This window comes from Numida meleagris, chromosome 2 (genome assembly GCF_002078875.1).
Source record: "Numida meleagris isolate 19003 breed g44 Domestic line chromosome 2, NumMel1.0, whole genome shotgun sequence".
Lineage (NCBI taxonomy): Eukaryota > Metazoa > Chordata > Aves > Galliformes > Numididae > Numida > Numida meleagris.
This window is the reverse complement of record NC_034410.1, coordinates 41,589,900-41,608,238: the sequence shown is the minus strand read 5'-3', so window position 1 is coordinate 41,608,238 and position 18,339 is coordinate 41,589,900. Positions and strand designations below refer to the sequence as shown.

General features: G+C 37.0%; 1 protein-coding gene across 2 annotated transcripts in view; it reads right to left on the bottom strand.

The window, feature by feature from the left end:
- COL6A6 (collagen type VI alpha 6 chain) overlaps positions 1 to 18,339 on the bottom strand; it is a 52,768-nt gene that overhangs the window by 14,869 nt on the left and 19,560 nt on the right. For both annotated transcript variants that reach the window (XM_021387719.1, XM_021387718.1), the window contains exons 10-23: positions 15,829 to 16,178; positions 14,180 to 14,258; positions 12,781 to 12,926; positions 12,595 to 12,687; positions 11,147 to 11,200; positions 8,449 to 8,520; positions 7,991 to 8,017; positions 5,140 to 5,184; positions 4,835 to 4,888; positions 4,512 to 4,574; positions 3,439 to 3,504; positions 2,738 to 2,791; positions 1,821 to 1,856; positions 551 to 613 (exon numbers count right to left, since the gene is read on the bottom strand). In XM_021387719.1, coding sequence (XP_021243394.1) covers positions 551 to 613; positions 1,821 to 1,856; positions 2,738 to 2,791; positions 3,439 to 3,504; positions 4,512 to 4,574; positions 4,835 to 4,888; positions 5,140 to 5,184; positions 7,991 to 8,017; positions 8,449 to 8,520; positions 11,147 to 11,200; positions 12,595 to 12,687; positions 12,781 to 12,926; positions 14,180 to 14,258; positions 15,829 to 16,178 — 1,202 coding nt within the window. The remainder of the gene's footprint in view (positions 1 to 550; positions 614 to 1,820; positions 1,857 to 2,737; positions 2,792 to 3,438; positions 3,505 to 4,511; positions 4,575 to 4,834; positions 4,889 to 5,139; positions 5,185 to 7,990; positions 8,018 to 8,448; positions 8,521 to 11,146; positions 11,201 to 12,594; positions 12,688 to 12,780; positions 12,927 to 14,179; positions 14,259 to 15,828; positions 16,179 to 18,339) is intronic.

Sequence of the window (18,339 nt, the reverse complement as noted above, 5' to 3'; positions counted from 1 at the left end):
TTAAGCAACACAAACTAGGCATACTTTCTCCAGATGCTTACATAGTGAGTGGATGGAGCATGTTAAAACTGGAAGCTACCGTAAGACCTCTACCACCCTAATTCTCTTCAAAGTAATTCCACCAAGCACATTTTTAAAATCACAAAACTTTTCTCTTTGGTTTTGTCAATCAGCATACAATTTTCACAATTTCATCACAGCCTGGAAATACAGTATGTTCAAAATTCAACAGACTGTACTTATTACTAGCAATTTCTAATGAATTCATTTTGAAGATGCCTGCTTGAAAATATTCTGTAAGCTAGAAATACACTGACTAAATTACACACTTTCTTCTTGATTTCACTACAAGCTGCACATGCATAAATGTAAAGAGAAACTTCGTACATTTACTTCCTCAGGGTCACAGGGGATATTTGCCAAGGAATTTTCCTCATAATATTCATTACTTGAAGTAAACAAAGCATTTCAAAAGAAAAACAAAAGATCAAGACTCACAACTCATTTCTCCACTGCTAAAATAAATCAACCCTAAAGTACTTTTAGTTACCTGTGGGCCTGGAAGACCAGCATCTCCTGGGTAACCCTTTTTCCCCTGTTCTCCTTGCTCACCCTGCCAGAACAAAAGGAAACATGCACACACACACACACAAAAAGAAAAGATTTGAAAAGAAATTAGGACCTGCCATATTGCCATATGCATATCAACAGAATCATTTTGGGTCTGCATATAGTATTAGCTGACAGAATGTTTATTTATTTTAGTTCTTCCAAGTAGCTTTCAAGCAGCTTCAATTTCCTGCTGAAGAAAACTCAATTAAAAGCAAAAAATGTAGTTGCTTTTTAAAATTGGTATACAATGTGTGATGAACACACAAGGTACAGAACAAGAGGTCAGTTCTATTTTCTTTGCATTTTACACCATGGTCTCAGCAATACTCCTGCATCACCCTTATCAACTGACAAAGTCAAGGCCACGAGGATAGAGCACCTTCACCACCTACGGAAGTAGAATCATGACTTCACAATTCATCCTCCAATTAAATGTTCTTATCTACCTCACCTTTCATTCTGGTCACTCAGTGAGATAAGCCCAGTCTGTCTTGGGGATGGAAAAAAAAAATTGCTTTCATCTCACATCTAAAGTTGCCATCTAAGGATAAGTCAGGATTGTGTAAAACTGTTATGATTTATATCAAAATGTTACAGATCTTACAGAAAATCTCCTTTCACTAGAGAGATGATAAAAACATCTCTGAAGATTCTTGGGAAACAGGTAGTTATGGAAAGAATCCCCAGAGGAAAATTATATTCAAAAGGCCATACTCCCATCTTCCAGCACACAAGTAGAATGAAAAATATCAATATAAAGAAAAACATTATATTTCAACAAGCTCATTCATAGCTAGAGTAAAGATATTGTAACACAGAACACTAGTTACAGACTGATGCTGGGCTTTTGACAGCTGCAAAATAAATAAAATCAAATAGGAATAGATTTCCACCAAAATCAACAATAATATCAAATCACACTGACTACAATGAAAATGGATAAATAGAAGAAAACTTTTCTTAGGCACAATGCATAAGAATACAAAGCCAACAGTAAGTTTCTAGATAATTAACTATGAATCTGTTTCAGAAGACAATTTTTGTGTTTCCCCCACTTATGTCATCCTCTACTTTATTCTCCCTTCCTTCCCTACTATTTGGTTTTGTTTTGAGAACACTGTGTCTTAGATCACATGGAAATTTCTCCTTTAAGAGGAACAAAAGCTCAGGCTGGACCCATAGATGCATACAGATAAAGCAGCACTTACCTTTATACCTGGAGGTCCTCTTCGACCTTCTGCACCCTAGGAAGGAGTGGGATGAGAGATTACATCCAGAACACTGAGAAACACATGAAATAACCATTTATAATTAAATACATTCAACTTACAGAAACCAGAGATCATTTACAAAGAAAAATCCCATCTGTATAAGGTAAAAATAAGAAAAGAATGGACTTGGGAAAAAAAATCCTTACATGAGTATTACCTTTATCAAGGAAAAGGCCCTTAGTGAGAGCAGAGGGAAGACATCTCAACAGAACTCTGTAACATATGTTCCCCATCAGCCGCTCCTTGGCTAAAATAGGAGTCCACTGCTCTCCCTCTGAGCCAAAGGGTCTGCACAACTTTCCTCTGCACACTGCTCAGCAGCACTAGTGAATGTGATTATCAAACTTCACATCACTAGAGGCCTTCAGAATGTTCTGCAGCTTAGAAGTGATAGCAATTCCACGCATTAGCATTAGGGACCTTTCTGACAAACTAGAAGAGGTGCCTTCATAAATTCCAGTCGCCAGTGGATTAAAAAGCGCAGCAGGCATGGAATTTACAGTCACAAGGAAGAAGGGATAAACTCATTTGTGATGAAATTACAAAACAATTAAGCTTCATAAAAAAGGCTACACTGAATTTAAGCCTTGTAATTTCACATGAATAAGACCTGAAATTATCTTTATGGCAAATTCCCAATAAAAAAAAAAACAAAAAAAAAACCAGAAAATACACATTAGCTACTAAATTTGAAGCCATGTATGCTTCACTGTTAAAATGATAGATTTTCGTTCCTTTTCATTGCACGAGTTTTCTTTGTAGGATTAAAAAATAAGATTCATTCATCCTCTCAGTGGGAACCCCATTTTATCTTGGATCAATTATTTCCACTCTGTCTTGATTACTATTCTTACATCGGGACCAGCATGGCCCTGCTCTCCTTGGAGTCCATGTGGTCCTGGGTCTCCCTGCAAAACAAAACAATGAACATGACCTTTAAATACTGTATCTTTTTCTTGTAATTACACATTTTTCTTTTTATGATCCTTCTTTGATTCTTCTCCTAAGCGATTTCACTGCAAGTGGTTGCATCATGCTAACAGCTGAATCATTATCTGCAAATCATTTACAGTAAGAAATTACAAGCCACAGTGATCATGCGCTTGCTTTGAATTTCCAATCAAGCAGTTAGTAATAGTTGATATTTTGTCAAAGCTTTTGTGAAACCATTTTTATTGACTTTGGTCTTTCAGCTGGACTTTTTAAGATGAGAAAGTAGTGAGGTTAGTTGCCAGAAAGTCATCAAAACAGTTATTCTCTGAGGAGTAACCTTCATAGTTTTTCTACTACTTCCTGCAAATTTTGCATAGACATATGCACATAAAGCTACTTAAGTAGAATCAAACTTTTAAAAACAGTGGATTTTTCTTGTATGCTGCTAGAAAGTTTTAGTGTTTTTTTTTTTAAATCACTATCAAGCTCATTTTAAACCTTTATGCGTTGCAGATATGCACTAAGGGCAAAATTAAAAGAGCTGCTTAGTCACTAGATAGGAAATACAACTTAGCAATTATCCAAACCCTCATTCTTCTTTAATACAGATTTACTTGCTTACCTGCCATGCTGGGTTTCCCTTTTCACCCTTAGGACCAGCAATATTATTGTCAATCCCTGGATCTCCCTGGAAAAGTTAAGTTGAAAACTCAACATTTTCAGTAATCACACCTTTACTACTCTACCTACAGATGCAGAATATGGAAATAGAATTAATTAGATTAATCACTGAAGCCAACAAGAAATCCATAAACGCTATTTTAAAAGAACATGCTTGCAAGAATACTACATAGGCACTTCTGCAAATCCACAGGATTCTTCTGCAAAAAGGTGTAAATATATGTTACTAATGGCAAACAAATCACACCCTGAAAATGTGAAGTTGTTCTGGTTGTTTGAATATAGTAAACTGAACTAAGATCGTGTCTAATTACCGATTCTCAGATAGAGTTATATTAGAAAAGAGTTATATTTAGCCACCTGACGCTAGACACACATGAAATCCTGATCCCTCAAAGAAGCCAAATTACCATGACACCTGATTTCTTTTATAAGCTTTAGAAGACAGGAGCCATCATATTATTAACTCTTCAGAAAAAAAGATCTTTGAAATACGTATGCAAAGACAAAGTTGTGATACAATAAATACAATGTCTCCACTGAAATTTTAGTCATTTATATACAGAGATCTGGAGCATACAAAGAAGGTACGTCAGCATGAAGAAGTAAATAACCTTTTTGTCATTATAAATTTCTAACCAGGAATCAGTTAATAAGGGTTTTAAGTGATTGAGAAATTCCTCTTTTAATGAGAACCACAAGGGAGGAATAAATTCCTCTAAAAAGAGTTATGTTGTTCACAGTAAAAACAAATATAAATAAATAAAACATTCCTTGCAGGAGATCTAAGGCTTAAACATCTGCTTCCAGGCAATATATCAAAACAGACCGGTCCATCCGCAACTAAAGAGTACAGAACTCCTGAATTGTACCATACTTTCTGGACAGTACTGCACTATCTAGGAATGTGAAAAACTCTTCAAATCATGTATCACATCATGTCTCAGGTAGCTCCATCATGAAATCCAGGCACAAAATTGGTGCAACATAACAAAAATGAAGAAATATACTTACAGGATCTCCTCTTAGACCAGGTTCTCCTCGTTCACCTGGTTCTCCTCTGGGGCCTTTTCTGCCCTGAATTCATAAAAAGAATACAAGAAATTCTGGTATCGGTAGAGACAGTATCCATGGTAGAGGAAGGCCAGATAAGAGAACATAGATCTAAGTCAGTGGATCCACACAGATCTGCAACAGGAGCCATCACAGTAGAGAACAGGTAGCTATAAGTATTAGATACTGTAACGTACTAGAGAACAAGTCACAGGCATTACAGATAGCATCACACTTTATAAGAATGTGATTTTATGAAAACATTTGTCTGAAGGATAGTTCACCCGTTTTCCAGGGCTGCCTTTCTCTCCAGGAAATCCAGGAGATCCATGTTCTCCCTAAACTCGCAAAGAAGGAAGAAAGAGGAAATTAAAAAAAAAATAACAGATGCTCTTTCTGATAAACGTACTTCTCAAATTCTGCTTGGCAGGATCCAACCTCTATTAGGCATGCGACTCCAAGCAACTAAATTTCTCTCTAAACAACTGAATTTCTGTTCAGTTTTAAAGCCCAAAGGTACAGAAATCTGTACTTTTGAACCCTGAAATAGGTGTCTCTAATTGCAGTTCTTGATTCAAAGAAAGATTACCTGCTCTCCATCAATGCCATCAAATCCACTTTCACCATGTTCACCCTACAACAATAACAAAAACCCATCATATTAGCATCAGTTCACTTGTGTCTTTGATCAGGGAAAAAAGTGATGACTCTGCTTTAGGAAACTCGAAAAAGAATAGCAAGAATAGTTTAAAGTAATAATTACAACTTGGAACTAATAATTAATAATTTTTAAAGAATTATTAACTTCTAAAAGAATTCATATTTAAGAACAGTTAATAAGAACAATTGTTAAAACTATAGACCTTTTCCAGGATTTAAGATGTACTTTGTTATACAGTTTTTCACAACTTCAGTACCTTCAAAATCCATGTATATTCCAAAATAAAACTATCTTACAAGTTTGTACTGTGGGTTTATAAAAATCATTTTATAACTGTGAATGGTATACTGAAAAGCTAGAAAGAATAACTACAATAAGAATAATTACAGGAGGGAGCCATGAGTTGGACTTGATGATCCTTATGGCTCCCTTTCAACTTGGGACATTCTATGATACTGAGATTTATCTTAAGGTTTGGGACATGTGAAAAGACTTCATAACTGTTTTGGCAATGTGATGCTTGCTTCCATTAAGATCAGTTCTGATATCTGCAATCTAAAACAATATTATTCAAAAGGTTAACATCACCCAAATTTCTGAGAGCACTATTTGCCAAGGTATTCATGGAATCAGTAGAGCAGCTGTACAATTAGCACAAAATTAACTGTAGTCTTGTACTGCAAGCTTGAAAGACAACACAGTAAATGCAAGTGGGAGGGCTGCTTCTGGCTGATCTTGGAAAAGAGTTAAAAGAAAACAATGTCAGCTTATTCTGCTTTCTGTGCAACAAAAAGAGCAACCTTGTTCCCATGCAAATACACACTGCCCTTCTCTTCTCTTTGCATGAATGATTCACCACATTGCAACCATTTATAGAAGTCAGTTTCTCCCTAAACACCCATCCAAACCTGAAGGAGTTTGTGATGGTATCTTGCTGCAAAAATGAAGAACAAGGCTTCTGAATAGAGTGACAGCTGTGAGAACAATTTCATTTATGCATGCTCCACAGTGTTTCAGACCTGGACAAGTAATATACTCCTTTTTTAACAATAATTTGTGAAGTGTCTCTTTCCTCTTTCACAGCACTTGCACAGCCCTAACCACTGGTCTACATCTGTTTATGTTATGGACAGAGTTTCTACTTAGTTTTTGTAAAAACATAATACTTTGGAAGAAAGACTGGCCAGATGTAAATATTTTAAGAACAGTGATTTAGTTTAGTTCAGAAGTAAGAGAAAAAGTAGTCATTTTGGGTCATGTAGGGACCCCAGGTCTTATCATGCCCACTGCATGGTCTTCTCCATGAAGTTTTCACTCACTTCAGGTTGGATATTAGGAAAAAATTATTCTCAGAAAGACAGGTAAGGCATTGGATCAGGTTGCCCAGGGAAGCGGTGGAATCACCATCCCTGAAGATATCCAAGAAACATGTAGATATGGCACTGAGGGAGACGGTCAGTGGGCATGGTGGGGATGGTTCAATGGTTGGACTAAGGGATCTTAGAGGACTTTTCCAACTTTAATGATTCCATGATTTCTGGATATAAGTAAAAAAATTAACTGTGACGTTCTTATTTTTAATAATAAATGAAATTAGCCAAGACCACAGTCATTTTACTACCCTGAAAGTTGACAAGGTATTGAATAATAATGCACAAGAGGATATTCTAACTGCCAGTTAAACCAGCAGGAGTCTCAGTCTGACAGGGCATACAGATACAATTGTTTTGCAGGTTATATGTTGAACTGAATTTCTAAAACCACCTAGTTAAAGTCCCTGAGGAAAAACAGTATATAGTACAAGAAAAATCAGATGGGTGTACATTTTGGAAAAATTCATATGTAATAAACAAGAATTTTGTGAATAAGTATTCTAAGCAGAAGTAAGCAATCACAACTCTTACTCAAGTCTTTACTTTTTCCCCTCACTCTTTTCCTACCTCAGAAAGACCTCTTCAAACTACACTGTGTTAAATATTCTGTATTGCACTTTTTTCTCCAAATAGCTGTACTAAAATGCCTTGCAGACATCAATAAATTGCCTCAGCTTTACTAAGTTAACAATACTAGAGTCACTCCTTTAATATTCTGAAAGTTTAATATTTTTAGTTAAAATAAAATTAGTGGATATAGTAGTACAGCAAAATGAATACACATTTTCACTGAATTTGAATTACAGAGTTTGTACTCCTGATAAGTCAAATTCGACCATACAATTCAACTGCAATGAAACAAAATCACCAGCAATTACTCTGCCTTCTCTATAATAAGATGTTTCAGATACTTAAAGGAGGACAAATTATTTCAAGGAACAGAGCAGAAGAACTTGGTAAGAAGTCTGGATACTGAAAAAGTACCGGTAATGACTGTGAAAAACTGTCTAAATCCACAATAAATGTTGGTCAAAATCTTTCCTTCCCCTTCTCTTCCACTTCCTCAAAATTCCTCATTCATATCTACAAAAGGAATATGCTATTTGGCTGACCTGAGTTACTGCCTTGACAGATGACTAAACTAGCAAGTGAATAAATTCCGTTCCTGTAAATTAAACTTAGTTTATTATGACTGCAACCCTCCTAAATTCTCAGTGCAAAGAAGACTAACGGCTCACACTTAAATCAATTCTCATACAATAATATTAATAGCACATGAAATACTTTGATGCTTTTAACCTGTTCCTTCCTTGTTTAATTTTTTGTCTTACAAGGTAGAATGAATTAAAATGAAGCAGAACACTCTTCTCCTCAAAGAAAAATTGATTACACATAGAAACACATACCTGACTTCCTTGATAACCCCTGGGTCCCTAAAATTGAAAATAAACATTGATGAAATTTGGCGACAAACTTCAGAAGTGGGATAAACCAGCCTGGTATGGAGGCACTGTGAGCTCAGTATTTGTAACAGTTAATGAAAAGCCCCCTACTGTCACTTTAGGGATTGACCACTTTCCTTTATGAAGATGATACAGCCTTCATTATTATTTCCATTCCATAACAGTTTGTAGTTTTACCTTAGGCCAATCCAGAGCTGGTGATGGAAAAGTCACTGACAATAAGTGAGTCAGCAAACTCCCTTGACCACACTTTGGTTTCACAAAGCACCTCTCAAAAGGAGAGCAAAAGTTGTATGCTTTTACAACTGGAGATCTTGCTCTCCCCAACCATGCCTCAGGAAAACAGCACAAAACAGTTTTATGGAAAACAAGATTAAGAAACTCTTCAGTGACATACTTGCCTTACGGCCTCTGGCACCTGCACACCCCCTATCTCCTCGAGTCCCGTTGAAACCAACTGGACCTCTGTCCCCCTAAGAAGCAAAAAGGAATGTTAAAACTCGTCCTTATAAAGATAGTTACTGGTTAAATAATTAGATAAGATTAAAGCAAGATAAAATAACATCACCAGTGAGGGTGCTGAGGGGGGCACAAGGAGCTGACTGTAGACAGAAGCAGGACAGCTGACCTAAACTGGCCAAGGGTATATTCCTTACCGTATGACATCATGCAAAAGAAAAAAAAACAGTGAACAAAAAAAACTGGGGGGGAGCTGACTGGAGGCAGCACCACTGCTCAAGGGACTGGTTGAGCATCAGTAAGCTGGTGGTGAGCAATTGCACTGTGCATCAAATGTTTTGAAAATATATATATATATAATCATTACTATTATTTTTTCTTTCTGTTTCTGCCTTAGTAAATAGTTTTCATTTCAAACCACAAATTCTACTTTTTTTTTTCTCCCAGTTCTCTCCCTCTTCCCATGGGGATGGGGAAGCTGTGTGGTGCTTAGCTGCTTGCCACGTTAAACTACAACAGTAGATAAAATGAGGAAAAAAAAGAGGAAACGAGTTCTTGTACTATCAGGCAAAAGAAATAACTTGGATATCCTAAGATCAGAAAAACAGAGATCATCCTCTTCTTTCCTTTCTCATTAAAAATGTGTCTCTCTCTGGACTAGCAAAAGTGCACCGTGGATCACATTCTAGCTTAAGTTAGACAGAAGTACTACAGAGTCATAATACTATATGAATAAAACAGGAGTTTGAACCTTTGTTTTTTGGCCTGACTATTGCCTATGTGACACATTACGACTAACATCTGAGCTGGATAATACACAATTATAAGCCAAAATTTTCCAGCAACCTCTCTTGTTTGTGGCATCTCTATTATGTATGTACTCTATTACCCACTTTCTGCTATGCATTTATGACATTCAAATGTTTGGGATGCTTAAAATTCTTATCTTATGGCTGAAATAATGTTTAGCCCTTACTAGGGAAAATTTACAATGTGAAATTCACTTTTGGGCTTTGCATGCAGGAGATAGAGATAGCTTCCAAGATCCTTCCATAGTACAGAAAAACAAAACAAAGGAACCAGAAAATTTAGAAGCAAGACTTATGTAACTTATCTGCTCTAAGATCATTTTAGATTCTTAGAAGGTAAAAAAAAAATGTAGAATTTTGATTTTGTAAAAATGACAGAATAATAGAAAGGTTTTGGTTGGAAGGGACCTTAAAGATCACCTAGTTCCCAGTCCACTGACATGGATGGGATCACCCTCCACTAGATTAGTCTGCCAAAAGCCCCATCCAATTTGGTCTTGAATGTTTCCAGGGATGGGACATCCACAACTTCTCTGGGTAGCCTGTTCCAGTAACTTACCACCCTCGTAGTAAATAATTTATTTTTAAGGTCTAATATGAATCTACCCTCTTTTAGGTTTTAAACTCCTTATCCTATTGTGCATCTATTCATACGCCAAGAAAAAAATGTTTTTACCCCTTCACAACTTCAAAAGAGAAGACCTAGAATTTTTCAAATCAAAATACTATGGCAAAAAAATCCAGATATTTCTTATTTCAAAGTATTCAGAACATTTTTCACTTTATAAAAAAAACAACCTCAAGGTTTGAATTTGAATTCTTACTTATATTGCCTCATTCATATCTACTAAATGATTGTGAATATAGCTCTATTCTTGACCAAGATAAATATTTTTAGGTTATTCTGGAAATTGCTCAAGTGGAATTTTATTATATCATTAGGAAATGAGGCTACCTTAAAAATAAATAAATAATCATCCGTGGGTGCTGCCCAAATAGCTACAGTGTTTTCCAAAGAAATCATTAAAGCACCATCCTCATGCAGTTTCTTGATAATTCTAGATGACAACTGCTCCTTTCCATTACCACTTTCCTCTAAAAAGAGTGCTGGCTTCCTGCAGGCAGTCTAACCAAGGGCAAATGTAGACTGAGCAACCTACTGTGAAAATTGGAACTACTCCAATGCTGACTTTACAATTAAATACAGAGAGAAATTCTTGTCTGGTTCTTGGTTTGCAGACTTCTCACTGTAGTTAGGAGTGATATTCATGTTCTGCGTGCAGTGCTGTAAGCACAGTTGTATGCTTTTAGCACTGAGAAAACTGCCACTTATACTTTGCAAGATTTTTTTGTTTCTAGACTGCAAAAGGAGAAATACTCCCAAGGGATTGGATTTTGGCATACGCACATTATGCAGAACTCTTTGACAGGAACAGCACAGTGCAAAGGATTTAGGAAGACACCAAAACACTACCAAATTTAACTTTGTTAGATAGTTATAATATATTCAGTTATGCTAAGAAGGGACTGGTTGGCCTTTTCTGCAAGAATTATCAGCAGAATCTGTCATGGAAAATAAGAATACGAGTTACAGCTATGCCACATAAGACCCTATTCTGTGATTCTTTCTAACTGACGCTGTTTCTACATTATAAGCTATTATTTGTTATGGTGAAGTTCAGAAACACAGAGAATCAAGCCCATGTATTTGCCTTCAGGTGCTTGTTGCTTAAACACATTTTAGGTTAGTATCGATAAGACTGAGTGAATAAGTGCAGACAGGTTCAGGAACCAATAAACACCATCTTAGAAGGAAAGAATGTTTACTTACTATCCCACCTTCCTCACCAGGATGGCCAGGAGATCCTCTGTAACCTGTACTTCCCTGAAAGACAAGAACATAAGAGAATACTCTTTTGCAAGCACACCAAGTTCATTTGCATCAGGTTACTCTGCCCATGCGAACAAAAAAAATTCCTTGAAAATCAGATCTGGTTAAGCTGAAGAGAGCAGGCTCCACCATCTGCACTATTACAGCCTCTCTGCAGAGTTCTGCATACTTGACATTGTTGTGGAAGAAGAAAATCAGTAAAATAACATTCAATATAAGGTTCCAAACACTATTTCAGGAAACTGCCTAATGGATTAACAAAGCTTAGTGGGTTATTTCATCAAATCAAGTATCTTTCTTCATGATTTTGAAGAGGAAGTACTGTACTATAAGGAAATTCTAGGGTGAAATGAAAAATGTAAGAAGGCAAAACATTTGTTAGGACAAAGATTTTGAGATAGCGTAAGACGACTTTGTGAATACTGAAACTTTGAAGTGATTCAAACCTCACGGCCTCAGGTTAAATATATATAGATCTATGTAGTGTACATATATTTTCATATATATTGCAGAGGAATTAGAACAGAGTTTCTAGAAACAAAATTGCAACAAATTTGTGCCACAAAAAAAATGTTTTTAAAACTGTAAGTTGTACAACCCAAGGTATCATGTCTGTCCACCTGTAGTACAACTGTGTCTACATTCTGAACAGTTTCACCTGAGCACTGTAATTTAGATATTTTAATAAAGCAGTATCAACAAGAGTAATGGAAGAAATCAGTGTTACAAGACTACACCTTTGCTAATTGATAAGTAAAAAAGGATTTAACAGCAACCAGACAACTGAAGAATGTAAAATACAAAGACAAGTTATTTAGTATGTTCCCAGAACAAGAAGAAATAATGGAATGAAAGTAATAATAGACAAATAGAGACTATATATACAAAAAGCCCTAATAATGAAGTCTACTAGCACAGTATAGAAGTGGTGAAATCTACAATATTTGAAATAGATAGTAAAAGACTCAATATAAAAGCTTAAAGGAAATATTGTAAATTAGTGCTGTACTGATCAGGCACAAGGGTCTCACACCTCGTGAAGGATTATTATTTTCTACTCTCAGCTTGGCAGTTGCCATTTTCTTATTCACAGTTAGCTAGAAGTGCTCTTGGTTAACCAGAAATCATTTTGAAATCCCTCTCTATTTTCTGCTGAATTCTGTGAAGCAGAGTGCTTAATGATATTGATGTATCTGAATGATTTTCATTACAAAAATACTTTTGTAATAGCAACATGGAGTAGAGAAATGATTACATTATGTATTTTATCTTCATCTGTCCTAATGGCAAGGGTTATGGGCACCTGAATGCATGCTTTGAATTACTACAAAATACAAAAACACATTGAAAAAATGAAGTAATTATTTTGCTGATCACAGCTATCCTACCTTCCTCCCAGGATTTCCCCAGACACCATGATCACCAATTTCTCCTAGGCATTTACAAAGAACATTACAGCATTTCCTTTCTGCAACAGTATCCTGGAAAAAATGAAAAGTAGCATAGCATTTATGTACAATAAATTACAAAACAAAGACTGCCCCCTCCTTTGTTTATACAACAAAAGGACTTACAAGGTTTCTCTGCAAGATGCTTGCAATCTCTGGAAATCCAACACTCAGAGGTTCATTGTACCCAAAACCTCTGCCAAACTCTATTTCACGAAGCGCGGTCAGGTTCTGCGTATTGTCCAAGCCCACTAAGAGAAGTGCATCAAGACCTTCAAAATAAGTGTAGATTGAAGTTTGTGAATGCCTGAACTACCTTATTTAATCAGCAACATGATTGTGAATAATAGCAGTTCTCTAAAACTTACAGTTTACATTATGTTAAAAGAAATAGAGCCATTGAGAACAACATATGAGACAAAAAATAAGACTAGTAATTTTCCAATTAACTTCTCTTCCCAGCTGTCAGACTGAACTGCTGCTTCCGCTCAAGAGCTAACCTCAGTACCTGAACAGAAATGTATAAGTGTTCTCTCCTGCAGATGCCAGAGTTGGACTTAACATCTCATACATTTGTCAGTAAGAATAGCTGCTCTAGCTGCTGGAGTTGCACTCCAGAAATCAGAAGCATCTTAGGTTCCTTGCGCTCTAGAAATGTTTCTATCATCATCTATCAACCAAAATGAGTAAGAGTGGGAAGGGGAAATTGAGGCTTGCTCAAGCCACTTTCTCAGCTGGGAGCCAATCTCAGATGATCTGTCTGCATTTACCTACTAAATTACATATCTGCACAAGCAGATTTCAGGATTCCTCCAGTTTCCATTTATTCGACCTTTCCTGTTGACAGGAATGTCCTGTTGATAAAAATCAGGATTCCTCTTTAGCTCACAAGGGAATTGTATTGGATTTTATATCACACATTTTAATCATTCATTAAAATTTTCTTCTTACTGTAGATACAACTTTGGCCTTTCTATCATACAGTACTGTGAAGTAAAGTCAGCTTTTCCCTTCCTCAAGTGCTGTTTCTCTGAGGAAATCTTTGTTCCTCTCTTTCTATTAAATGGAAATCTTCTTCCCTTGCTTTTCACTTTTTCTACCACTTGCATTTAAGGCAGAGGGAATCTTGTAACATGCAGTGGTGTGACAGAAAGGGCTCTAATCAATAGCCTCTGATGGTATAGCTAAAGAAAGGTACAAGCCAGACACAGATCAAACCCAGAAAATAATAATCCACAGAACAAAAAATAATTTTTAGAATATCAGCCTTCATTTAATACATTAAAGAGATCGGCTCAAGAAGTACAACTAAAGATGAAAAACCCTTGTGAATGCCCTGGAATGCACAATTATTCTGAACATCAGGAACATGGGTTCACATGGAGAAGCAAACGCTCTCCCAGTGACTTCTGAGCAATGCTATGAGTGCAGTAAGTCACATTATTTAGAGAATTTATAGGAGCAGAGCAATATATTGGGCCTGAGGACAGTAAGAGGCCAGAGAATCAATGCAGTGCTGTAATACCTTTGAGGCGAAAGGCATTGGCTGCTTTTCTGAGATCTTCCAATGAATCATCCAGCCCATCTGAAAATACTAACAGAACCTGTCATAAAGAGAGTACCACTGAATCACTTGAGAAGAGATATTAAAAGGTATGTCACTGTAAAAAAGTACAGTTTGCACTGAAAATTGGCCATGAGGTAGTTCAAATTCCACTACGTTGTGTAGACCTGGAACATGTGTGATAGAAAAAGAGCAAGAATACAAAACCCTCTCTTTCCTGAAAACATTCCTATTCGAGAGATCTGTCTTGCCCATCAGTTTTTAGCACTGCTGTTAGTTGTATTATATCTGCCGTATTTTTAGTATGTTAGCCTGAAGACCAATTCTGCTGTGACTTATCCCTCGAAGAGCTTTGCCTAAAGCCAGAGGAGTTCACCTATATATGAATGTGGAAAACAACTCTGAAGAAGCAAAATTTTCTCTCTCTGCAAGGCCACCTCCAGCTAGATGTCGTTTGAGCTGCACCTAGTGCATCTCTGGGTGCCATCCTGCCTCTTTACAGATGCTTAGGTCCTCTTGCCCTTTCCCACAAACACACCATACCATCCAGCTCCACCCTCTCCCTGATAAGACATATGGCTTAGCTCACATAAGGACACTAATTCTAGCCCTTCTCATTGGCTACATTCCTATCTTTTCAGGCCAAAGAGTTACTGTCAAGCCTCTTTCAGGGCTTAGGAAAGAATTTCTTACAGTTCCCCAAAAGCTACCAGTCTTTTCCTATTTCTCTCCTCACCTTTCCCCTCCAAATCAAGAGAAATCTTCTCAGACCTGACTCATTCAGTGGATAACATTTCCCAGAAAAAGGCTGCACTGGTAAACTCCCAGTGGTAGTGACTTTAAGTCCTCCTCAACTCTGAGCAACAAGGGGATAAACACAGCTAGAGCACCCTTCTTCCCATCTTTCCTATTTTACATTTCCTACATTTGCTTCACTGCAAACTCTAGAGAACTACTTTGGTTAAGGGGAAATTTGCCATATGTGATAACGGTAAGTTTCACGTGCTCAAGTTCTTCATTTATAGGAAAATGATGTTTTAAGAAATCTTTGGGAAAAAAATATTAAATATGCAAAAAATTACATCTTAAGTTGGTAAGCCACGCCTGTTCAAATACTGAAAAAAATAGGATGCCAACTTTCATCTCAAAGCAGGGAAATTTGTAATGATACAGCCTTTCCACTCCAGATTAAAGTGACTGCCTTATAAATGTTAAAGTAACATTCAAGGGGTAAGTTACTGATGTAATTTTACAAGGGCAAGACTATTGTTTCTCATTAAGAAGTTCCTCCTGCATGGAGACCTTAGCAAGTAGAAATATTCAAACAGCCACTACAGGACACGCTCAGAGCTCTACTGAGTCAGCACCTTAATAAAAATAAAGGCAATGATTCTGAAACACTCCACTGAGAGCTTTCTTTCACTTAAATGGAACGAATCCTTTCATTTCAGAAGAGATTAGGTCAAGCCTTCAGGTTCACCAATTCCTGATTCACCAGTTCCTGAGCCACCCTTTGTTTTCCTGGAATAATCAGCATCAGAGTCAGCAAACTTTAAACCATGTAATTTTTCCAGTGTGCCCATTGTCCAGTATTCACACCATTAAGTTACCTTCACTTTAGCAGAGGTTGCACTAAAAAACTCCTCCTGAACTGCCTGTAAGAAGTCTACGTTCAGGTAAGTATCCACCGCAGCCTGTGCCTTTAAGAACTTCTGTATGATCTCTTCGTTGTAGTCCTCAAACTCAGAGTCGAAGTGAAATTGCTTGGTCCGTGCCAATACCTGGAATTTGAACTTAATGTTGACTGGAGAGCCAGCATTACAGCTGATACTTGGAAGAGATTTCACCTGGAGTAAAAGCTTGGGGAGGAATGTTTGCAATTTCTGTGTCAGAAGCAGTGAAGATTCTGACTTTGTAGGTTTTGAAATATCAATTGCCAAAGCAAGGTCAATATTGCAATCTGTAAAGACATTAGAAGAAACAGGAAGCTATAAGCATACACACTATTTGATATTTGTCTTTCATCATGCTATTATTGTTTAACCCAACAGGTAGCTAAGCACCACACAGCCATTTGCTCACTCCTCCCCTTCCCAGTGGAATGGGAGAGAGAATCAGAAAAAAAAAAAACAAAAACCAAGGTAAAACTCATGGGTTGAGATAAAAACTAAGATAGAGAAAGGGAATAGTAAAAAAAGATCATAGTTATCACAATATATATATATATATATAGTACACGATACACAAGCAATTTCTAACCGCACGCTGACCGATGCCCAGCTCATTCTCAAGCAGGCCATCAACGAACTCCTTCCTTCTTCTAACTTTCCTCCCACATGATGTCAGATGGTACGTAATATTCCTTCAGCCAGTTTAGATCAGTTGTCCTGATTTTGTCCCCTCCCAGTTCCTCATTACCCCTCAGCCCCTCACTGGCAGGACAGTAGGAAAATCTGAGAAAACTGAAACAGCCTTGACTCTGGACAGCAACACTCAGCAATAACTAGAAACGTTGGTGTGCTATCAACATTGTTTTTCTACTAAAACCAAAACATATCATCGTACCATACAGTATGAAAAAAACAACTCTGTCCCAGCTGAAACTAAGACACAGAATCATGGGAGTGGAGCAAAATTCAACATAGTAGATTTAAAACCAGAAGTCAGAATCAGTGAGATGGTATTTTATATTTTCAGAAAACCTAATCCTCTATCATCAGTTTCACTGAGGCTACATGGACTAGCAGCTACTAAGGACTGATCTTATTTCCTGGACGTATGTACACATACAAACGCAAAACAGCTCACTGTTCTCACTGTTATTCTTCTGCTGCCAAAGGGCCTCAAAGGGCTTAGTCTTGCAAATATTTCTGTAAGCTTTGCTAACAACTGAGAATATGCAACACATATTCCAACTGCAACTTGAAGCTTGATAGCTAACTGTGCTTTATCATTTTATCACAAGATCAGATAATACATACAAATACAGAACAGCAGACCAACAAAACAAAAACGATAGTGGCAGAACCCCTTACGTGTAATGTCTGATAGCCATTGTGCAATGAGTGCTACCTTAGTTACAGAATTGATTGCAGAGCTCCTGATAACAATAGCAAATATTGCAGCGTGATTAATTCCTCCACTACAACCATCTTGCCCTAACAAAGCAGCCAAAGTACTCCATTATTTCTTCTGTACATTGATTCTTGTCATGCTGGATTTTATTCTGTGTCCCCAGATGCACTATCATCTGTCATTGAACATCTGCAAGGAAGTCTGAGGCATGTAATTTTATGAGGAAAACAGCACTTTCCTTAATTTTATTCCTCTTTCACCCACTAGCTCTTAAACACTTAACAAACACAAGGTTGTTATTTATGTTCGCTAATTTGGGCTAATTCATACGGACATATTCGTCATAACAATTTCACTGCAGTTTTGTCATTCATAGCTCTGTTTGTAGGGGGAGCCAAGGGTATGTAATAAAAGAACGCAATGCAGATAGTACACATACAGAGCTTACAAGAGAAATTAAAATTTGTTTTAGTCATTACAGAAACAGGGAGAAAAGCCCAAGGGGAAGACGAATGTGTTTCAGCTGTTTAACCAAATAAATCCAGAAATAATTTCACCTCAGAATACAAACTTATGTTTCAGTACTCCCACTTGCAGTACTATCTGCCCTCTGAAGAGTATGATTTACTTCCAAGCAGTACAAAAACCTTCAATGTACAAGGTCACAGTCAATGCATTTTTACAGCTACAAAATCCATTTAAGGCCCTAGAATTGTGTTTCTGTTTAGTCCACTGCAAGAAAGTATTTCTCTTCAACAGTTACATATATCTACATACACATATAAAAACACACCTCACTCAGAGGTGTGAAGTTGCCCGTTAGCCAGAGGTTGTGAGGTTGCCCATCTGACTTCAAGATTCAGAGAATAGCTGGGCTATAAAGGCCATCAACATTTCAGGGAACAGTGTTGTTTTGTTTTTTTTTTTAACTCTGTACGGATTTTCCCCCTACAGCTTCTCCACAGTACCTCTGGAGGACTTAATTTTTGTCAACAGTTGCTACTGACAGTTCCACTGGAACAGGACGGTCATACTTAGCTGTAAGA